The 24964-nt window shown below is 33.8% G+C and overlaps 2 protein-coding genes across 7 annotated transcripts in view; one reads left to right on the top strand and one right to left on the bottom strand.

Annotated features, from left to right (window-relative positions):
• Positions 1-548: 548 nt before the first annotated feature.
• LOC127871557 (probable gluconokinase) lies at positions 549-10394 on the bottom strand. Its single transcript, XM_052414603.1, has 5 exons — positions 10327-10394; positions 8974-9004; positions 7528-7614; positions 1589-1632; positions 549-1320 (listed from the first exon to the last, which is right to left on the bottom strand). Exons 1-5 carry the CDS (start codon positions 10377-10379, stop codon positions 945-947), a joined length of 591 nt encoding a protein of 196 aa, XP_052270563.1. The 5' UTR covers positions 10380-10394; the 3' UTR covers positions 549-944.
• LOC127871552 (FERM domain-containing protein 5-like) overlaps positions 10136-24964 on the top strand; it is a 181783-nt gene continuing 166954 nt past the window's right edge. For 4 of the 6 annotated variants that reach the window (XM_052414593.1, XM_052414595.1, XM_052414594.1 and 1 more), the window contains exon 1: positions 10136-10565. In XM_052414593.1, coding sequence (XP_052270553.1) covers positions 10461-10565 — 105 coding nt within the window. In that variant the 5' untranslated portion in view covers positions 10136-10460. The remainder of the gene's footprint in view (positions 10566-24964) is intronic. The other 2 variants (XM_052414597.1, XM_052414598.1) reach the window with 2 other exon arrangements.

Here is a 24964-nt window from a genome sequence, read left to right as displayed (position 1 = left end):
GCATGGATATTTTTTGTTTACATTGTTTGGGAGTTAATTTGAGGCAAGAAGAGTAAAGATAAAGGTAATTGTAATTTAAAATTGACTTAAAATTTGAAAAATGGTTTTTGCTTAATAACTAGAGTTTGGACAGAAATATTGGGCTTGTTTTTTAGTAGCTTACAAAGATAAATTGCTTTTTATTTCATCTGTGACTGGTTGGGTTAAGGTAAATGTCACTGCTTCTGTTTAAAGCTTGAGAAAAACTGTTTCTGGTCAATAGCGGGAGTTTTTATGAGGTTATTTTATCTGATGTAGGTGGCTTACATGCAGGACTAGCTTGGCATTGAGTTTGGTACAAGTGGAATCAACGGCCAGGTCACACTCACCTAAAATATAAAAACTCTTGAGTTTTAATGGAAGTAACGCACTTAAACCCAGCTTGTGATTTAAAAAGTTGATGATTGGCATGTTTAAAACCTATTTTTGTGGCGTTGCTTTGCTTATTTTTTATTGTAAACTTAAGTCAGAAATCTTTTTTTAGTAATATCACAGTAAAACATATTGGCTGTCATATCATAAATTCTTTATTATAAAAGCCGACTTTCTTCACACTTACAATTAGAAGTACATTTGTTAGCTCATTATTGCAATGTGGCCTTTGTGCATTTTCATATGTTTTTTCTATGCCTTGCAGCCGAAAGGTCTCAGATTCGATCCCCATTGATGGAGCATTCTTTAGATCTTTTCAAAGACACCAAGTAGTGGTTATTCCCAGGAAACAGACTCAACAGTCTCTCTATAAGGCCAAGTCTTTCAAAACTATAAAGCTCACATGAGAAGGTCAAAACTAATATCTATCATATCAGTTTCAATATCAGCACTTTTGGGGGCATTTTGTAGCAGGCTTTTCTTCTATATTTTCTTTCTTCACATTTTACAAAACATTGAAGTTTCTATTTTTACTACAAGTCCAATTTCTTCACAATCTCCTCTACGATAGCGTCACATGGCCTGTCAATATCCAATACTATTCCATTTTCATCTTCAGCAAGAGGCTCTAAAGTATCAAGCTGGGATCGCAACAGAGTTTGAGGCATGAAGTGACCCTGACGACCTTCCAGCCTTGACCTTAACACACTTTCCTCACCAGCTAGGTGAATAAACACTAAATCAAGACCACCCTCTTCTACATGGTCACAAACATTCTGGACTTCACTTGTAGAGTTTTCGGCAGATGTCTTAGGTCTGTCATAAGTGGCTCCGTTTCTAAGAATATTGCGATATTGTTTCTTTAATGCTGAGCAAGTGACAATACCTGACTGGCTGCTGAGTTTTAAACTGAAATTATTTAAAACCAGACTTAGGAAGTTACATAAAATAAATGTGTGTCACATATTTTAATAACCATGGACAAATAGCTCCGACTTCATAACAATCTCTTCTTCTGAATATTTCTTAATTTTCCATGTTTACCGATAATATGAATGTTACAATACCTTTAAAAGACCTAGTACTTGTTAATGAAACCCACAATAAATTGTTAATTCTTTCAAAGTCTGTACAATATCTCTTTGAAATACATTCAAAGTTTTAATGTATGTCATACCTGTTCAAATGCTGATAAATGGCGTTTAACCAAGGCATTCTGTCCTGAAAAGAAAGGAAACAGATCGGAGGTGGTGTTAAACAAGAATATCAGTGAAACTAGTGGATGCTCCACGATGATGCGCTTTGTCAATCTATGTGATAATAACCACCTAAAAAAATCTATTATTAGCCTCGATGACCTTGACCCCAGTGACCTCAAACCTCATCAAAAGGTAGAGGTACATACAAGGTACCTACATGCCAAATATGTAACAGATCGGTCAAATATTGCAGGCACTATGAGAAACTGTAACAAACTTGTGACTGAAAAATCTATTTTTAGCCATGATAACCTTGACCCAAGTGACCTCAAACCTCAACAAAAGGTAGAGGTCCATAAAAGGTACCTACATGCAAAATATGTAAGAGAATGGTAAAATATTGTACGGGCTATGAGAACCTATAACAAAATTGTGACGGAAAAATCTATTATTAGCCTTGGTGACCTTGACCCCAGTGACCTCAAACCTCATCAAACGGTAGAGGTCCATGAAAGGTACCTACATGCCAAATATGTAAGAGATCGGAAATATATTGAAGGTGCTATGAGAAACTGTAACAAAGTTGTGACATCAAAGTATATTATTTGCCTCCGTGACCTTGACCCCAGTGACCTCAAACCTCATCACACAGTAGAGGTCCATGCAAAGTACGTACGTGCCAAATATGTAAGAGATCGGTAAAATATTTAAGGCGCTATGAGAAACTGTAACAAAAGTGTGACAGAAGGAAGTAAGGAACTTCAAACTGGCAACTATATGCGCCCCGAAAATTTTCGGGGAGCATAATAATATTTGGTAATTAACTTTTCTGGACTTGATCTCAATCACTAAAACAGTGTCCTGTACGTTTATTATTCATATTGCAGCAATGAGATGGATGTGAATTAAAAATTGACCTGGGGACATGAATTCCACATGTTAGTTTAGCACCACCAAAAACTGACCCACTCTGTTGATAGTCTTATCTATCATGCAGTAGTTTTTTGTTGATTGTATTTCTTAACCCTTTTAAATACCACTTAGATACGTTTTTGACGCATTTGTAGTCCCTTAGAAAATTAATTTAATAAGGACTTTTCTTACTAGATTCAAGTTTATATAAGGCTTCATTTCCTACCCTTAGATATTGATGATCAGCAAGCAGCATAAAACCTGAACAGACTGCAAATTCCTCGCAGGCTGTTCTGGTTTTATGCTGTTTGCACATAGCCCTAAACCAGGAGAAAGTTAAAATTATTAACACTTTTTCATTAAATAAGAATTTGTCAACCAGATGCATTGATTTTTTTGAATTTGGATCAAACCATACACAATAAATGCTAGAAAAAAATCTTTATGAATTTCAAATGATAAGTTGCTGGAATGGCAACGGGCTTATGAAGCCACAAGAGTGGTATATCACAAGAAATGAAAGCTTATTTAAACAAGAGCTTTCAAACTTAGAGCTTATTGAAAAGTGAGCCTATTAAAATGCATGATTATTGAAATGAGAGCTTATTGAAACAAGTGCTCATTAAAAACAGGAGCTGATTGAAATGAGTTTATTCAAACAAGAGCTTATTGAAATGTGAGCTTGTTGAAACAATAGCTCATTGAAAAGAGAGCTTCTTGAAACAAGACATTTTGAAACCAGAGCTTATTGCAATGAGAGCTTATTAACGTTACAGCCTATTGAACTGAGAGCTTGTTTAAATTAGAGTTTATTTAAACGAGAGCTTGATGAAGCAATAGCTTATTGAAACAATAACTTATTTAAAGGAGAGCTTATTGAAACTAGAGCTTATTAAAACAAGAGCTTATTAAAACTGGAGCTTATTTAATTGAGAGCTTATTGAATAAATAGCTTATCAAAATGAGGTGTATTAAAACAAGAGCTTTTCGAAACAAGACCTTATTAAACTGAGAACTTATTGAAATCCGAGCTTATTCAAGAGCTTGTTGAATCAAGGGCTTATTGAATCAAGAGCTTATTAAAACAAGAGCTTTTAAAAACAAGAGTTTATTGAAATGAGACGTTATTCAAACGAGAGCTTATTAAAATGAGTGCTTATTGAAACAAAAGCTTACTGAAACAAGAGCTTATTAAAACTGGAGCTTATTTAATTGAGAGCTTATTGAAACAAGAATTTATTAAAATGAGAGCTTATTGAAATGAGAGCTTATTGAATTTAGAGCTAATTGAAACAAGACCTTATTAAACGAAAACTTGCTTATTGAAACAGGAGCTTAGCAAACTGAGAGCTTATTGAAACAACACCTTAATAAAATCGGAGCTTATTGAAATAAAAGCTTATTGAAACAAGATTTTATTAAAATGAGAGCTTTTTGAAATGAGAGCTTGTTGAAATGAGAGCTTGCTGAAGTGAAAGCTTATTGAAACAAGAGCTTAATGAAACAAGTGCTTAATAAAACATGAGCTGACTGATACAAGAGCTTATTGAAATAAAAGCTATTGAAGCGACAGCTTATTAATGGGCTTCAGGACTTTTTCACACTTTGTGGTTTAGGAAAACTGATGCTATTACCAACTTGCATGCAAAAAGTCATTTTTGTTCTAAATTTTGTCAAGGTCTTCTTTGAACATCTTTGATTTGCTGACGTTTTAATGATTTCATGAAAAGTTCCATATTTGAGAGTGATAACTGGTATCATCCTTAAACAGGTATCATGAGCATTTCTGTGCTTACATTTTTATTTGAAATATCATTATAATTATTTGGAAGCAAAATGCAATGTAGATCAACATGTGTAATATACAATGTAAATCGCATATTTCAAGAAAACCTATTAAAGCAAGATTATACGCTTTTTATATGTGTTAAATTGTAATATATTGATAAAAATATGTTACAATAACACAAAATGAGCAAGAAAAATTATTCATTTTTGACAAATTTCATAAAATGCAGCAAAGACAAATTAGCGCCCTTAGCTGATTGTGACGAAGATATTTCGTACATATTTTCCTACAATAACCGAAGCATTCGTCTTTTTATTAGGATCAGAGTAAGTGTTTGTGTGTCGTATGAATGTATATCGTTGCAGGAATTTAAAATGAACCGTTAAACTAAATTTAGATTCACATCGTACATGCATGATATACATGCTGGTCAATTCGACTGTACAGACATTTTCGATTTCAGAATTAAATATCTGGCTTATTTCGCGTTTTACGACACATTTTCTTCTTAACTTTTATTTTAATTCATATTGAAATATATGTATAATAAGTTTTTTACACATTTGATATAAATTCATATATATTTGACAAAATCCTATAATCTCACTTTAAAAACATAATAGTTTATTTGCATACTTTACTTTACAAAACCCCAATACTTTGCAAATTCAGGAAACTCTAATCTAATGTTATATTCCTAATAAATACTTCAAGTTTAGTAAAACAAGAGGGCCAAGATGGCCCTTGTTCACTCACCTGAGAGGAGTCGGTTCATTCAATCTTTACCACATGTCAAACTTGACCTAGATATTGTCCAGACAAATATCCTGGTCAAGTTGAACCAAAACTCTGGCGTATGGAGTGTTATTGTTTTTTTAAGATTTGACCTTGTTACCTATATTTTGAGTTAACCCCCCTTTCCAAACATCAAACTTAATTGCTTACAAAAATAACAAGGGCTGTTTGTAAAACATGCATGCCCCCCATATGGGCTGTCAGTTGTATTGGCAGCCATTGTGTGAATACGTTTATTGTCACTGTGACCTTAACCTTTTACCTAGTGACCTGAAAATCATTAGGGGTCATCTGCCAGTCATGATCAATGTACCTATAAAGTTTGATGATCCTAGGCCTATGAGTATTCTTGAGACATCATCCGGAAACAATTTTACTGTGTTGAGTCATCGTGACCTTGACCTTTGACCTAGTTACCTGAAAATCAATAGGGGTCATCTGGTGTCATGATCAATGTACCTATGAAGTTTCATGATCCTAGGCGTAAGCTTTCTTGAGTTATCATCTGGAAACCATTTTACTGTGTCCGAGTCACTGTGACCTTGACCTTTGACCTAGTGACCTGGAAGTCAATAGGGGTCATCTGCGAGTCATGATCAATGTACCTATGAAGTTTCATGATCCTAGCTAGGTGTAAGCGTTTTTGAGTTATCATCCGGAAACCATTTTTCTAAGTTGAGTGACCTTGACCTTTGACCTAGTGACATGAAAATCAATAGGGGTCATCTGCGAGTCATGATCAATGTACCTATGAAGTTTCATGATCCTAGGCATAAGCGTTCTTGAGTTATCATCCGGAAACCATTTTACTGTTTCCAGTCACCGTGAACTTGACCTTTGACTTAGTGACCTGAAAATCAATAGGGGTCATCTGCGAGTCATGATCAATGTACCTATGAAGTTTCGTGATCCTAGGCGTAAGCCTTTTTGAGTTATCATCCGGAAACCATTTTACTGTTTCGAGTCAACGTGACCTTGACCTTTGACCTAGTGACCTGAAAATCAATAGGGGTCATCTGCGTGTCATGATCAATGCACCTATGAAGTTTCATGATCCTAGGCGTAAGCGTTCTTGAGTTATCATCTGGAAACAATCTGGTGGACGGACTTCTAGAGTGTTCACATGTTTTCACTAAATACATATAGAGAAAAATGCCCCGCACACTGGCGGCCATGTTTTTTCACCGATCCGGACCATTTTCGAACTCGTCCGAGATATCTATAAAACCAAAGTTTTGACCAACTTTCATGATGATTGGGCAAAAATTGTGACTTCTAGAGTGTTTACAAGATTTCTCTATAGCCAAATAGGGAAAACTGCCACTATATACATATAGAGAAAAATGCCCCGCACACTGGCGGCCATGTTTTTTCACCGATCCGGACCATTTTCGAACTCGTCCGAGATATCTATAAAACCAAAGTTTTGACCAACTTTCATGATGATTGGGCAAAAATTGTGACTTCTAGAGTGTTTACAAGATTTCTCTATAGCCAAATAGGGAAAACTGCCACTATATACATATAGAGAAAAATGCCACGCCCACTGGCGCCCATGTTTTTTCACCGATCTGGACCATTTCGAACTCGTCCGAGTTATCAATAAAACCAATGTTTTGACCAACTTTTATGATGATTGGGCAAAAATTGTGACTTCTAGAGTGTTTACAAGATTTCTCTATAGCCAAATAGGGAAAACTGCCACTATATACATATAGAGAAAAATGCCACGCCCACTGGCGGCCATGTTTTTTCACCGATCTGGACCATTTTCGAACTCAACTGAGAAATCAATTAAACCAATGTTTTGACTAACTTTCATGATGATTGGTAAAAAATTGTGACTTCTAGAGTGTTTACAAAGTTTCTCTTTAGCCAAATAAGGAAAACTGCCCCGCCCACTAAGGGCCATGTTTTTCAACGGACCGGAACCACATTTGAACTCAACCAAGATATCATTAAGACTAACATTTTGACAAAGTCACATGAAGATTGTGCATGAAATGTGACTTCTACAGTGTTTACAAGGTTTTTCTTTTTTTTGACCTAGTGACCTAGTTTTTGACCCAGCACGACCCAATATCAAACTCGGCCAAGATTTCATTGGGACAAAGCTTCTGACCAAGTTTCATGAAGATGGGACAAGAAATGTGGCCTCTAGAGTGTTTAAGAGCAAATGTTAACGGAGGGACGGACGGACGTACGACAGACAAAGACCGGTCACAAAAGCTCACCTGAGCAATCAGATGAGCTAAAAACATCTTAATAAGACTTTGCTTACTTGATTTCAGAAGCATTGAACATTTCCTTAGAATCTTCATGTCTAGTATTACAAACATTATCATATAATAAATAAATCAATTTATTGATTCATGTTAGACAAAACATTATGAGTACATTAATGGAGGAATTTAATATTACCTCATCAGTCAAGGGCAGCCCTTGAGACATTTTGTTCTTGTTTGATTGTGAATGAAAGTCGTCTGCATCAGCAAACATCCAACCAGTCTGAAAATACACAAAAATGCACCATCTACTGATACAATACAATCATTTTATTATTCCCCACAGATAAAGGGATAAAGAAGTGGTAGATCTTATTCTCACTGCTTGTACAAGTGTGCATGCTTTTGTCCATCACACTCTTAAGGGTGCAACGCCTACATTTTGCCACATTTTGCGCAAATTGTAAAATTTGTGTGGTTAAGTTCTTGTTTGAGAAGTTATTGTCCTTTGTTAAAAAACAAAACATATAAGCTTCTATGCGCAACTTCTATATTTTGTGTGCAATGTTTGCTAAGCTATAAAAATAGAATAATCTCCAACTGCTAAGGAACATATTGTCATGTAGGTTAATTACAAATAAAAGCTTCTGAGCACAGTTGCGAATTATTACCTTTAAACAACAAAGCATCTTGTTTCAAGTTAGTTTTCATATTTAATGTTTTTTTTATAAACATTTTTACTAGTACAATGTATCATAATTGCTAGTTTAATTAAGTTTTCTTTTTTAAGATGATTATAATTGTTCACAAGCAAACATTTATATTACTGCTCAGTTGATGCTGGATATTAAGTACCATTGGCAGAAAAATATACAAGTTTTGATTATTTTATTTGTTCAAACTTTGTCTATGAATAATGATAATTTTAGGGATTAGGAGCACTTGCTATCAGACAGACTGCATATACACGTATGGTGCACAATCCATGTGGTGTCTAAAAGTATAATGTTTTGTTTAAAGCGGGTATATACGATCTTGTAAAATATTTATTTATTAATATAAAATGTGTAAAAACTTATTATACATATATTTCAATATAAACTAAAATAAAAGTTAAGAAGAACATGTGTCAAAAAATGCTAAATAAGCCAGATATTAAATTCTGAAATCGAAAAAGGCTGTACAGCCGAATTCGCCAGCATGTATATCATGCATGTACGATGTGAATCTAAATTTAGTTTAACGGTTCATTTGAAATTCCTGCAGCGATATCGATTCATACGACACACGAACACTTACTAAAAGGACGAATGCATCGGTTATTGTAGGGAAATAATTACGAATTATCTTCGTCACAATCGGCTCGGGGCGCTAATTTGTATTTGCTGTATTTTATAAAATTCGTCTTAAATGTATCATTTTTCTTGCATATTGTGTGTTATTATAACATATTTGTATCAATTTTTTACAATTCAGCACATATAAAAATCGTATATACCCGCTTTAAACGTAAGATTTCAAAACATGACAGTTTCATGCAAGAGTTATGATTTATATAAACACTTTCAACAAACTCATTCCACAATACTTCACGGCTGTTGTTAATTCCCGTTTACGGTAATTACCTTTTAAAATGACTTACTTTTTTGGCCAAAGCTTCACCAACTGTCGTCCTGTAAACATAAGATTGTTTTAATGGTGAAAATTAAACTAAAATGTATAGACAGGGCATAGTGTTGGTAAATCTGGTCAGAGCTTCTTCTCACCATTGCATTACACAGTAAAATTTAGAATTTTAATTTCCATTTACTTTAAAGCAGGAACAAATTACTCTGTTTAAATGTATTACTTTTGAACAATAATTGATATACCCTACATAAAACATAAAGACATCAGTTCAATTGAAACAAATTCATTGCTATTAAAACTCAATTGCAAACAGTGTGATTGGATTTCAAAAAAAGGATACTCTTTTCCCTTAAAAAGTATGCATTTAATGGTTTAATGTCAATTATGTACTGTTTTGAAAAAAAGTTTGACATATATTTCATTTGATAAACATATATAAATGTTTGTAGGCACATAAAAATCAGTTGTATTAGAGAAATCAATAAAAATGAAATATACATGAAGAGATGCAATATGCATGCAGGCTATCAATAGACTCATATTTATATGAGGTTGATTACATCTAAGTATTTGGACTAGATACCAATAATGTGACATTATTGCAGTAACATTTTCACGAAAGTTCCAGGTAAGATACTTTTATAGGAGTTTGTTCATTATGTACTGCAGCCTGCAGGTGTGTATTAAACATTAATTAATTTCAGCAATATAGCATTGTCACCAGATACATTTGTTTCAAAAAATGAATATCGTTTGATGGAGCATTTTAATACATGTAAGGGCCTATGCGATGTGTTATAAACATAAATAAACGTGACTTAACGTCATACATGTACATACTCCTATATGTAGTTGTTGTGGACTCTGTTCCATACAAAAAAGCTCAGAATCCACCGATTACGTCTATTTATTAATCTATCTAGTCTATCTATAAATGAAAGTGACATGTACATTTATGATATATTATTAATCTGGTGATAACAATTTTCCTATCGTTTTAATCACATTTATCTTACGTATATAGTTACATATTCTGTACTTTTGTATAATTATACGTGAAACAATTACTTTCCACATCCACATACACCAATAACAACGACAATCATTTCTGTTTTAGGGCGATCAAAAAAAGTGAAGCTACTTTCAGTTTCACTCAACCTTGACCCATATTGAACAGTCATTAATGAGATCATTTCATTCTAAAAAGAGGCAACGCGGAAGTGTTGTTTTCTCTACAGCAAAGTAGAAGTGATCATTGAAAATTTATTAAAGTTTGCATAAATAATATATTGTTTATGACACTTTCTACAAAATGGATACAGTTTGTGTCGCATATGCATAAAATTAACAGCAATGATTCACGCACGTGATAGCATAATCGGGCACCTGCTTGTAACCTTGACCTTTGTAGTTGATCATGTGACTCAGAGTTTCCTTCAAGCGGTTAGAAAGAATTTGATCAAAGCGTCGGAGTGACCGGTGTTGTTTTCGTGGATTAAAATGACACTTTTTCGAAAAAGTAAGAGTAAAGGGGACTTGCAACAGGAGTTTCAGACAACTGTACGATTCCTTGATGATTCGGAACCGATCCAGTTGTCGTTTACGGTAAGTTTTCGAGGCATTCAAAGGAAATGAGAAGAAAGTTTCACCTGTAAAAATCGCCTTTGCATTGTGCACTGATGCGTGAACGTATTGAGTGTATGTGTAACGTTATATCATAGTATCGAATAATATGATGTGTTGTTTGATAAGTTTCGTTTAATAAAATGTTGCCTAAATGCTTCAATGAACAAATAATAAATACAACATGTGCTAAATAGATTTTTTTCCAAATTATTAATACTTTATTCACTTTCTTCCTTTCGGTGACCTTATCAGGAAAAAGTAGGACCCTTCATGATTAATAATGTAAATTGTTTAGGTACCAGTTCAATTGACCCATCTGTTAATGTTTTTGCTTTGTTACATTGGCCAAAAGGTCTTAAGGCCAAAATAAATGCATACGTTATCTCATTTCAGTGATATTTTTGCCCCAAATTACAGCCTTGTACAGTCCAATTGGTAAAAAGTAAAAAAGGCTGTTTCACAAAGGCAAAAAAAAAAATCCTCCTGAACACATCAAAAGTTCCACAAAAAGTTCCAATGAACTTAATAATTTGTTTATTTAGTATTTTCTTACACAGGGATTTAATTCTGTAGCACTTAATAATATACATATTAAATAGCAGTTAAACATGCAGTTATAAAACATTATTAAACTATTATTTATAATAATATTAATAATGTTTTATGTTCCACAGAATTTTTGTCTGGCGCCCGGGGCTGATAGGTTTGGGAGGGGTGTCCCCTCCCGACGTTGGTTTTAAAAAAAATTAACGTGTCAATCGACGTTCTGTGGTGCGTTATAACTTAAGAAAAACAGCGTCAAAAGACGTCATTTGGTGCGCTATGACTGTTCAAGAAAAGCCTCCAGTCATTAAAAAATATATATTGTTTAATTGTTTTAAAACTTTCCCGCATAGTCTAGATGATAAAATCCCGACTCGAACGATTCCCCAATACATCCGTGTCAACCAGACTCTATAACTGTATGCATGTACTTACCCGATAAAAATCCCGTTTATTCCGTTTTCATAAATCACTTTCTGGTAAATATTTACGATAAAAGCTCTCAATTATTTCTTTAATACAAACCTTGCCATTTTCTATAGTATCAAATAAATTGTAAGTGACTATTTATAGATTTGATGAAATATGCGTCAATCCCCTGACGTGTTGTGTGCTTGTTAAAACGCTCAATACACGCACGCTTTATATGCAAATGACGCAACGTTGTACATGCTGCATAATTTTCACGCTCTTTTTAATTGAGGAAAAGATTTGACACAAAATAAATTTGCACTGCTAATTTGAAGCAAGAATATTTCAACGTTGCGGTAACATTTACATTCGGAAGTGTGTTTCGGATTAAAACGTGTTAACATCGACTAACGGGAATGGGTTTCGGATTACAAATTTAATTATTCCCATTTGAGTTATTAACAAATGTTAACAGTTGCGTTATGAATTCAATGAAAATTTGTTTAAACACTTTACGAGTCGAATAAAATGTTTTGGCGGAATTATGCATGAAATTCACATTGTTCACGAGGATTTTGGCCAGTTGCCATCATCAGTCTTCTAAGTAACTGGCTAAGATTTCTGTGGCAATTACATGTACGTCACGAGTCGTCTGCATGATTAAAGTGTAGGTATTGCCTGCCTACTGCTGTCGCTCATACAAAGCTTGCGCTCTCATTGGCCAATATTGATTTTCTAATACAGCGACGCTCTGCCTTGAGGCGGGCTTTAGGTGGGTAAAGCGACAAAGGATTGTAAATCGGCTTTCAAAATTTTCGGCCAAGTCGATATCGCTTTGATCTAAAGCTGCAATAACTGTCAGAATACACTGATCGGAAAATTTCAGGCGCCCCGGGAACTCTGATTTCGAAATTCAAGCGCCCTGCTGAGGGACCGTTAAATTGCCTGTAGAAAGCACTGTTGTTTATGTCGCCTTTTTTCCCTATCCAAGAGGCACAGGCTGTAAAATATAAAGCGAAAAAATCATTGTATACGATAATTTTTTGTGCACATAATGACATACTTTACAACAAACTCGGTGTATACAAATAAACAAAAACATTTCAGTACTGCTAAATTGCATAAAAATGTATATTATGCGCATAATTTTTTTTATTACGTACTTTTTCACAAATTTTAAGCAGACACTAAAAACATGCAATTGCTAAAAGTTATATTTAATGACAAATTCATTAAATCATCCCGTTTTATCTGGATAAGGAAACCTTTTTATCTGTGGGTTTTTAACTCCATTGGTTCCTCGGTTCTAAGATGAGTTTGGTCATTTCTGTTTAAGTTATGAATTGTTATTGACCTGAATTATTTGAACAGTTATATACCAGTTGTATTTTATTTGTTGTTGCAAAACAAATAATGTCTTCCATAAGTTGGTATTAAAAAATACATTTTATAGCATCAGAAAGGCAGAACGGGGTTAGCTGCAAATTATGTGTACTTTTGGTACACATGGCATTTAAAATATTGCATACTTTCTAATTAAACATTTTACCTGTTAGTTTGATTTTTTAAACATCATTTAAATTTGTATGTTTTCAAAGATTTGACACATTTTAAACAAAATATTGTGTGGCAACATTCACATTGTTTACTCCAACGTGGCCACTGAAACAGGTTCCTGGGAACTTTCAAGCTTACACCAAAAACCGAATATTAAATCCACATTCTCGCATAACAATGCACACCTACTGTATGGAATTTCCAATGTCGATTTCAGGTTCATTTGAGTTCTACTTTCAGAATATATATTTTTAGAAAACTTGTTTAATTCAATGAAAAATAGTCTAACTGGTCAGCAAATGCATGTTTTAACATCAGATTTTTTCACTCATCCTGCAGGATGAGCGCTTTTGGGAAATTCTTTTGTGCTTGTAAGACTTATTTCGTCAATTGGAGCTAACAAGTGAATATTTTTCCCCATAATATAATTCTTACATAAAGCAAATGCTCTCATCCACTTACTACCAAGAGATAAAGTGCCTGTTTGCCAAATACTTAAGTTAAGATTCTCTTTTTGTTCTCTCCGCAAGAGCTATAAAAGTGCATCCAAGTAGTGCACACGTATCAGCAGTGGTGCTGTGTTCAAAGAATTGTCTGGAATTACATCTGAAGTAACATCAAAGTGTTTTGCACTTAAATAATTATTTAGCTTTCACAAATGTTCATAACTTTTTGTACTGAAGTTAAGTATCATCTCTCATTATTAAGCATGATTTAGAATTTTGCTCAGTTTTACTTTTAATAAACATTGTCTTAATTTCATGATTACTCTGTGATCAATATTCATCTGGTAAAATCTTAAGAAAATGTAACATTGTACATGCATGAGCTTGGCAAACCTCTTAGTCTTACACCTAGTAATCTTGGGTTATTTGTACCAGATGAAGTAGAATTAAGCTAGTGCACACAATAGATAGCATGACCAACCTTTTTGGTTATTTTTTTACATATATTATACAGATAATGTCTTAATTCAAAGACACTGTTTGTTTATAACCATACCTCTACAATATGCCAGTGGCAAATATATTTAAACATTCAGTGCCTATTTTATTTTAAGTAATATACACACACTGACAATAACCTCTGTGCAATCACTGAAATAAATTAGCCCGAGTTCAACAAAACAAAACACCTGCACCAGTTGGAGACATATTCATTGAAAGTAAACTTGTTTAGAGTCATATAGGGCAAACATATAACTATTTCCCATACATTTGGTATTGATTTGATTGTGGATATTTTCATATCAAATGTTAAGTAGTTGTGGGCATCTTACTTCAGGTGAATGACATTTACCGTCAAGCTTGGCTGGCCAAAAAAATCTTATTAAAATGCGGTGTTAACATATTGCATACCTAGGCTTAGTAACCACACACATGATTCACATTTCAAGTTCAACAAATTTCCTATACATTGTGTAGGCAAGTGTTAGCATACTGAGTAATGAATTTTTTGGTATTAATCATATTCTCTTCAGATTATGAAGTGTAAAGTGTTCCAACCATGCATCACCTAAGCCTACCTTCAGTATTGATATTCTGATAAATCTATCTCACTCAGTCAGACATACATGTAGCCCGAGCTGGACTATAAATAAAGCTGTTACATTATGTACAGAACTTGAAGACCACAACAAATTGTCCAAGGACTGTTGAACATGTCCTGTGAAGACATGCAAATATCAAATGTTGCAGTTGAATAGGCATATTTGTTCAATCGCATGTTCAAATTGATTATCTGTTCCTTGCAGGCCTGGTTCCTTGAATTGAAAATGCATGTTGTTTGCATAACATTTCATAGCTCCAAATTTGTTATATTAATGTATCGGATCCCATTTCTCTCCATGTTTCTGGTAGTTGGTATCCACTACCAGAAAATGCCGTTAAACATTCATTGAATTATAAAAGTCATATGATAAGATTAAAATCTAAGATTGTTATCAAGAAAATCTAGTCTACATGTAGATAAATGCAGTAATGTAATAGTACGTACATGTATTTACATGCAATTTAAATAGCTGGCAAGGCAACAACAAATTTATCATTTATTTGGCAGAACTCTGCCCCAAAACATTTAAGCGCATAATTGCAATAAAGATACAAATACTTTTAGCCCATTTTGAATATGATAAAAGGCGTTCAAACACTGAAGGCGTTCGGACTGATTATAAAAACAAGTTGCGTACATATTTGTTGAACATATCTGCCAACTCATTTCAGCTTATTCAAATGCTGCCATATTTTACTATTTTCTGTCTCACAAAAAAAACAGTCAATAATGTCATAACCATACATGTATGTGGGTGGGGTGTACCAAAATGAGTGGAAAAACAAGAAAAACAAGAACTCTCTTTTTTTTACATTTTGATGTGCAGCAAAATAGAATGCATGGGCACAAATTATTTATTTTTACAAATGCTGCAATTCTGACAATGAATTGTTTATTGTCTGTTTTTGCATTAAGTCTTATCTAGACATTTACAACAAGCAGCTAAACATGTGAAGTTTTTTTAACTCCTTGCTGTTCAAAAGATGATTACTTTCCTAAATTACGCTTTATGATATTTGCAAAAATATAAGTAAGAATATTTTCAGGTATGTATGGTATGTTTATTCTATAAAGGAGAAAATAGTTGATGTACTTGTATATACGTATAGTTTTATGTAATAGTTATGTGCATATTGTTTTGTAAACTCATAGACCTCAGTGACTTAAAGTAAAATCTTGTTGAAGCGTTCACAAATTTTGAATAAATAATTAAGTACCATATATATATAATTATATATTTTAATTTATATATTTTGTTATTTACTCTTGCTTAGTCTATCTACTTATTGACAAAATAATCTTCAATGGTGTAATTCCTCACTACATACATGTAGGACAGCTTGTACATTGAAATTGTATCCATGCTCCTTTTTAGCTCACCTGAGCACAACATGCTCATGGTGAGCTTTTGTGATCGCTTTTTGTCCGTCCTCCATTGTCCGTTGTGCGTTGTGCGGCGTCAACATTTGCCTTGTTAACTCTCTAGAGGCCACATTTATTGTCCAATCTTCATGAAATATGGTCATAAGATTGGTTTGAATGATATCTTGGATGAGTTTGAAAATGGTTACGTTTGCTTGAAAAACATGGCTGCCAAGGGGCGGGGCATTTTTCCTTCAATGGCTATTGTAAAATCTTGTTAACACTGTAGAGGCCACAGTTATTGTCTGATCTTTATAAAACTTGGTCAGAAGATTCATCCCAAAATTAATTTAGAAGAGTTCAAAAATGATGCCGGTTGGTTGAAAAACATGGCTGCCAGGGGCGGGGCATTTTTCCTTATATGGCTATAGTAAAACCTTGTTAACACTCTAGAGGCCACATTTATTTTTTGATCTTTGTGAAACTTGATCAGAAGATTTGTCCCAATAATATCTTGTTATCTCAGGTGAGCGACTTTGGGCCTTTCAGGCCCTCTTGTTTCTGGATGCACCAAAAGAAATATTAGATGTTCCTATGTCTTCAAAAAAAATATTTGCCTTAGGAATGAAAACTATTTCTAGAATCAAATTCTCTTCACATAATACTTTCAAATTCAGGTAGTCATGACATACATTGTTGAATGTAAAAATATCTTATATATGAAATTTTGCTCATTTTGTTACTTGAAATTTTATTATATTGATATTAAGGTGTTTGGGTCTGTGAATTTGATAAGAAACATTTACAATTACCAGTACATTCTAAAGTTCTAAGGTAAAAAGTTTCAGACGCCATATTAAAGCAGTCATGCTGTCTTGAATCGGGCATGTATGGTACTTGTTATCAGTAGCATAATTAAAGTTAGTCCTATAAGCAATTCAATGATATACAATCAACATGTAAATCCGGCTGATTCTAGCATGAGCCTCTTCTTTCCATTTGGACTTTAAGGTGCCTTTCATTTGCTTGTGTTACTTTGGAGATTTTCAAAAGCAAAAATGCTGCGGATAAAATATGGCTCACTTAATACAGAACTTATGGTAACTACTATGTTCATTTCTTGTTGCATATTCAATATTTGTCATGAGAGATTGTTTTTTGATGGCCTTGATGAGTCCCTTGTCATCTTGAAAGGTTACATGTAAACATTTGTCATTTGTATGGTACTTTAATTAGATCATCATTGTTAGTGAGAAAAACTTGTCAAGTTCAGCTTTAAATGTTCAATATTTTTGGCCTTTCTGAATCAAATAAGGATGACCCTGATATAATTGGCAATAACATTAAAATGTTAATTTATACATGTAGAAAGAACATAATTATTGACAGAATATTACAAAAAATGTTCAGAAAAATAAAAGAAAAGTTTCGTTTGAGAAAATCACAAAAATATGGTCAATTCCATTGGATAATACATGTAAGTGACATGTTTTTTTCCAATTCAAATAATCAAGTATTTTAATATCATTAGTTTAACCACAAACTCTAGATGACAATATAGGCTCCGTGGTTTAACATGGTGATAGTGAGTGCTTTTAGTCTTCCTGACAGTTTTGTGTCCACACCATTTCGCTACTTATTATTAGTGCTCAAACGGGTACCCGAAAAAATCTGAACCCACTGGTCAAAAAAATACCCGCGGATCCGGGTCAAAGTTTTTGCAGATGATACTGGTTCGGGTCGCAAGCTACAAAGAACAAAATTACATGTTAAACGTGTAGTCAGGAAACAAGTGAATTAAAATAATATCCTTTATATTAAGCAGTGTTGTTATTACAAATAGTTATAAATGAATAGAAGTGACACACTAAAATAACGAAACATGTATTATAAATGTATCGACTTCAAAGTAGAAAAGGCAGTTAGAGCTTACAGTGAAATTTATTTTGGCTTCTCTCCTCAAAATAAGACAAGCTTTATTTTTATGTTTTATGTTCCTCTTCGAAGAAGAGGGTGTATATTGTTTTGCTCATGTCGGTCCGTCCACCAGATGGTTTCCGGATGATAACTCAAGAACCCTTACCCCTAGGATCATGAAACTTCATAGGTACATTGATCATGACTCGCAGATGACCCCTAATGATTTTCAGGTCAAAGGTCAAGGTCACCGTGACTCAAACCAGTAAAATGGTTTCCGGATGATAATTCAAGAACGCTTACGCCTAGGATCATGAAACTTCATAGGTACATTGATCATGACTCGCAGATGACCCCTACAGGTCACTAGGTCAAAGGTCAAGGTCACGGTGACTTGAACCAGTAAAATGGTTTCCGGATGATAACTCAAGAACGCTTATGCCTAGGATCATGAAACTTCATAGGTACATTGATCATGACTCGCAGATGACCCCTATTGAGTAAAGTAGAGATATAAAGCGAATTTAAATACGAAATAAACGCTAATCATCTTTTTACTGATATGGCTGAAAAGTGAGCGTCATTTAAAAAATAAACAGAAGTAATAAAGGGTGTAAAACGGCGAAAAATAACTGTCTCAGTATGGACCTCGCCATCATGACTATCACGTGATTACACCCTCTGTTTATGCAGTTCAGTATTTCATTCATAATTAATTAAATCAAAACAATAAAACTTATACTATTCTAAACAATATACTTGACAAATACATGTAGTTGAATATATAAGAACACTTAAACATGCTATGACAATTATTGTAGTTTTATTTTCATTAACTAATGTATTTTCTGACCCAACCCGAATTTTCTCGGGTATTTAAATTTTGACCCGCCAACCCAACCCGAAGAATATTTTGTGAGCCCTACTTATTATCTAGAAACTCATCTTTAAAATTTAACAGTGTTTCATCCAATTCTTGCTTTCACTGTATTTATACTCCCATTTTAATGGTACATGTAAGTAATGGTCTTGTTAGATGAAGGTTTGTTCTCACAAATTACTAACTACCACAGCTTCTAAATTACTGGCTTCTTACCAATATTAATTATTAGTCCTGTTGGAGAAAGGGTGTCATTATGAAGTGATTCAGTGCGAGGAATATCACCCAGATAGAAGGTGCATAATATCTAATTGAATTATCTTATGCTAAGAATTTCTAAGTAACTGTCATGCAGTGTTTGGTTTTTCTCCTTCCCCTCCTTATATAGTTGTCCTGTCTGTACTTTTTAGCTCAGCTGTTTTTGGAGACCTGAGGTATTGTCATAGCCAGCTGGTCATCCGCCGTCCGCCGGTGTCGTGCTAAAACTTTGACATTTTGCTCTAAAATTAAAGTGCTGCCACCTACAACTTTGAAACTTCTTAGATGCACCTTGATGAGTTCTACAGGCCACACCCTTTTTTGGTCACTAGATCAAAGGTCAAGGTCACTGTGACCTCTAAAAAAATATTCTGACAAGCTTTCATTTATTTTAAAATGCACCTGCAGCTGAGCGTTGGCACCGGTTATGCTGTGCTCTTGTTTTATTTTAATGATTGTTATTGTCTTTTTAAAGCTAACACTAGCAAATACATGTAGATACCTTGCAAGCTTGCTCTCTAGAATTGGTGATTATTGTAGGAAAAATTGTATTTTCATTTGAAATATTTCAGTAATGTAACTACCCAGAGGCTGTTTTGACTTACTTAGTATTTAAGTAACTAACTTGCATTTAATGGTAAGTATACTACTCAAAATTTGCTAAGGATCACTTTTTATAGTACATGTGTATGTGTGATTTGAAGTTCACCCCTAGCTAGATTCAGCCTGCGTCACGCATCATTGATGAATCAATACATAAAAATAAAATCAAAAGCACACATTCTAATATCAAAACCTGCAAAATAAAAATTTAAATTTCATTGAATTACATTGAAGATAATGTGAACATAAAAAGTGATCCTTAGCAAATGTTGGGAAGTATATTTAAAAAACCGAACATGTGTTTTAGTATGTGGATAATTATCTTTATCTTCATGTATGTTCTCCTCATTTATTTCAATAAAAAATAAATTTTATGTTGCCTTTGTCTTATCACTTGAGCTCATGAAATAAGTCCTAACACTAGAGGATGGCATTGTGAATAGTACATTAGAAGTTTGAAAATGAATTTTAGATATGTCTTATTGCAGTCTAGAACATGCACTGCTAGTACATGTACATGTAGACAGTAAGAGAATTGTGCTCTTGAGCCTTAGTAAATTTATAGCTATTTTTAAACAAATTTGATTTGTTAATATTTGAGTAGCTAAATTCTGATTAGATAATCATGAATCTATGGATAAAGCAATAAAAAAGATTGGCCTTTTGAAGGTATTGTCAGACAGCTTGCCTTGCATACAGTGAATATTCTAATTGGCAATTTGGTTTAGAATATTTATATAATGTTTGTTCACATCCTTTATATGTAAATATATGTAATAATACAATATGCCCAGTGGCTTTTGTGTGCACGATCATTTCAGGTTACTTTATGTTGCAAGTTGGTTTTAATGAGCAAGTCAATGCCCCTAATTCCTTAAAAGGATGGTAAAATTTCCAGACATCTTTCTTGTAAACAAAGATTAAATCACTCACTTATGATTCCACTGCATTCAATGTAGAGTTGTGTATTTATAAAATCATGAGGAGCCATTTGCAAAACATACATTTTGTATGCAAGCTCTGCTGGTTTGAGAAATATTTAAGCTGAAGCTATAGGGGTGCATTAAAGCTTTTATCCCTATGATAGTAAAACATGCAGGCTTCTCTGTGGAAAAGATCACGCGCCATTGATGGAATAGCGGAATTCAGTCTTTGGATCAATAGCGGAATGTCACACAGATCTGCTATAAAGCTGTTTATATTGGGAGACAGTGATGGTCATTTGGGAACGATATTAAATGTCAACAGGAGAGTCCATAAGGTCACTGCTTTGATATATGAGCCTGGGTTAATGCATGGTCCCAAATCAGCCTGAGCTGTCTGCACAGGCTAATCATGGGTTTACACTTTCCAACTAGATTTTATTTTATTAGAAGAGACTTTTTAAACAATAAAGGCGGATAGTGTAGTTTTTGATTAGCCTGTGTGAACAGCACATGACAATCTGGGAGGGATGTTGCTTTATGCACATGCATTAAGTCTGGTTTTCCAAGAGAAGCTTAATGGGTTTTTTTTGGTAATCATGCTGTCATATTCCTGATTTTTTTCACATTAGGCGGTTTAAGCATTGATAGGTCAGGGGGAAAAAGGTGTCTAAAATTCATTTCTGTAAGATCTGTCCTTTACATTATGGTAAGTGAATGTCTTAATATTGGTTTATACAAATACATAGCTTATTTCATGATGATAGGCCTAAATCAAATTTACCTTCCATATTGATTGGAATACTACTTGTTTTGAGTTTTTCTGTAAATCTTTCCTTAAAAAGAGTTAATTTTCACAAGTATTGCCATTTAATTAAAAGGGTTGAACGCAAATATATTTGTTTCTTTGTTGATAGTAATGAAGCATATAAATATGAATTTACAGTTTGAATACGCCATACTTAAGATTGAGTTAACATTAGTAATGACTCTTAATTGTCTTATTATATTGATAATAGTATGCAGTATTTAAATGATTAAGTGAATAAAAAGAAAATAGAACATGCATTATATAAAATTTATCATGATATTGCAAGATTTATTTTCTCAATATTGAGACTCAAGTTTCAGGTGCATCATATAAGGAACAAATTACAAATTTGCAGTTATTAACGCTAAGTAAGGGAAAACAGTCTCTTACTCTTAGATTCAGAAATTTGGTCAAATAAACAAATTGTTACTCATAACAAATACTAGTTTTAGTTTAACCTGAATACAAGTGCACTTTTTGAGCTTAGAAAATAATAGACCAGTTTCATGAAAACTTGCAATAGACCACACCATGCTTTAAATGGCAGTCAACATTCATATGACAGGCCAGAATGGCAGTTTCTTATTTAATCCATCTTTTTATTGGTTTGAAAAAATTTGTAACAGTTTATAACATTCTTGACCTGTTACACTAACAGTTCACAAGAAGCACACATAATGACTATTACCTGACTCGTAGTACACAAATGCAAGTAATAGAAAATTTACAATTTATAAGAATTTCGGCTTACATAATTTGAACATGGTAAAATGCATTAAATACTTTTGTGAAATGTGATACTAAGCATTCAAGATTATTCAAAATAGTCTCCCCGTCAATGTGGCATGTAGCTAAGTTTGTTAGCATATTCAGGGTCACTAAACTTGTAAAACATTTTACTGATATTTACTGTAGGCAAAACTGTCAGTCCCTCCCTGGTGTTGTTCACATTGGTGTGGAGAATGTTGAATGGGTTTTTTAAATGCAAATTGGTAGTATGAGCTGAGAAATGTTGCTCCAGCTGTGAAATACTTAAATAGTTGAACAATATACATGCTTTACAGGGCATGAAATGAATTACAAAACATCAAATAAGAAAGATTACAATCTTCACAAAATTGTAGTCTTAAATGTATTTATTATTATATTATTAGATGTTAGCAAATAATTATAAACAAATAAATCTAATGCACATGCATATTAAACCAATCAGTTACTAGAAATGGCGAATCAGAGGCCGACGCATATCCCCACGCCGCATGTTTGACACAGGGGCCATGCATAGTTGAGATTGACCGTATTGTCATAAGAGATGTTCAGTATCAATTGGAAGTAAATCGCTGTAGAAATGAAGAAGTTAACGTAAAATAACATAAAACAAGACACATGTTTGTCAGAAACACAATGCCCCCTACAGTGTGCCACTTTCATTTATTTAAAAAAAATAATCATTTGGCAGGTTCATTAATTACCTCCCTTTAAAGCTTATTACTTCCCTGGGATGAACAGACTGAGTTACTTGCAGGCTGTTCTCATTTTATGCTGTTTGAACAGAGCCATTTTCACTGCGCTTCTGAAGGGAAAGGGTTAAGAAAAGCTGTCCTTGAGCATTTTGGGCCCTAATGTGCAAAACCAATTTGTTTATTGTTAATTTGAATCTTGATTGTAACACATATGTTTTGTTTGTAAATATCATAACCAATTGTACATTTTGGGACTGTGATCTTACAGCAAACTATGCATAATTGTAAGGTGATGAATGTGAACACTTAGTTGCCATTATGTGTTGTTATGGTAATGACTACTATAGGGAATGTTAGCTATTAGCCCAAGGGTAAATCACCTTGTCTGGGAACGTGAAATCTTGTGTCACATCAGGTCGTAACTAATGCTGTCCATCTTGATCTCGCTATAACATTTTTGTTAGTGAAATTATAAATAGTTTTTAGGTCCAAATGCCTCAAGGTCAAATGTTTCTGCCATTGTAATGTAATGTCGAGATTATGACCTGAACGGCTGAACAATTATGCCAATGTATTAATTGAACTGCCTCTTAAGTTGAGGAAATGATTAACTCTTTCAGTGGGGGAACCAAATTTTGAAGGCCTTTGCAAACAGTTTGGATCCAGATGAGACGCCACAGAATGTGGTGTCTCATCTGGATCCAAACTGTTTGCTATTTCTGTGGCGTCTCATCTGGATCCAAACTGTTTGCTATTCTGATAGTATTCTTTGAAAAAAAATAGAAGAAAATTCTTATTTTAGAAATTCAACAGACGACATTTTAGCAGACGACAAATTTCCCAGCATGCAAAGGGTTAAAAAAAGTGTTAACAAAATGATTCTTGACCTGTTATTGAGTTGCTACTGTAAAATTGTGAAATAAGTCTATTTATTTAAAAAAAGAAACATATTGCTTTAGTGTGCTTACAAATGATAAAAAAGGTCTTTTGAAGACCTTTTTTTTGTAATCAAAATTTAGAAAACCTTTTTTTGTGTAATCAAAATTTTGAGTCCAATATTCTTTATATAAAAAAATACTACTGTGAGATGTTACTAAAAATTAATGGTCATTTTAATTTAAGTATTGTATAGGGACTTCAATAAAGAATAAATTTGTAGTCAGACATATGACTAGTCAAGCAGCTATAAAACACTTAAAAGAATAGGGCCAGAATGGGGGATCAAAAAGGGCCACTGGGTGCCGAATCCTTCCTTTTTACCCTTGACCATTCCCTCAGTCAAGTATAATTCTCTGTATTCTGTTTTCCCCCAAAGTAATGGCCGCTTTGTGAATTGTTCCATGCCAAGTTCCTTTGCCCTGCGCAAAAGTCAATTAAACTATGTGTAAATGGAAAGCTAAATTAGAAAGGGTGAACACTGAATTGTGTCTTTTCTTCTTATTGTTATTAAAGGTAAACAATATTTTTGATACTGGATTATTATTGCACAAATCAACATTTCTGAATAGCATTAGTGGCCAGAATATATTGAAAATGTCGGTGGTGTTTCAATAGCAAATAAATGTACATAACTTGATTTAAGTTGAAGAGAAAGCATCCTATTTAACATTGGGGAACATCCAGCAGTTTAATGATAGCCATTACATTAAAAAAATATATATGTACAAATTAGTTAAATTTAATGGCAAAATTTACCCTTGCTGTTAGATGGTATAGCTAATTTGTTTAGCCTTGACAATAGACATGTACATGTTTACTCTCAAAAGGCGTATTAATTTACAAGTACTGAGTCATTCAGTTTCAGTGTTGTCATGCAAAAAGTCCCTAAAAATTTGGGGGGGAGCATATAGTCGCTGCTTCGTCTGTCCGTCCGTGTGTCCGTCTGTGTGTCCGTCTGTCCATGCACAATTTTTGTCCGGGCTATTTCTCAGCAATTAATGACCGGAATTCAATGCAACTTTATGGGAAGCTTCACTACCAAGAGGAGATGTGCATATTTTCAGCAGGTTCTGGTCGGATGATTTTTCACAGAGTTATGGCCCTTTGAAATTTTAGATTGACTGTACATATAGTGCAATTCTTGTTCGGGCTATTTCTCA

Source organism: Dreissena polymorpha, chromosome 3 (genome assembly GCF_020536995.1).
Source record: "Dreissena polymorpha isolate Duluth1 chromosome 3, UMN_Dpol_1.0, whole genome shotgun sequence".
NCBI classification, from domain to species: Eukaryota; Metazoa; Mollusca; class Bivalvia; order Myida; family Dreissenidae; genus Dreissena; species Dreissena polymorpha.
Note: the sequence above shows the minus strand (reverse complement) of the source record. Positions and strands in the feature narration are given on the sequence as shown.

Excerpts from the sequence above, each read along its gene's own strand:
- LOC127871557 (XM_052414603.1), bottom strand. The coding sequence starts at position 10,379 with ATGATCAACTACAAAGGTCAAGGTTACAAGCAGGTGCCCGATTATGCT. Across the intron at positions 1,633-7,527 it reads GGCTGCCCTTGACTGATGAG|GACAGAATGCCTTGGTTAAA; the intron begins GTAATATTAAAT and ends CTTTCTTTTCAG. Across the intron at positions 1,321-1,588 it reads ATTTATCAGCATTTGAACAG|TTTAAAACTCAGCAGCCAGT; the intron begins GTATGACATACA and ends AAATAATTTCAG.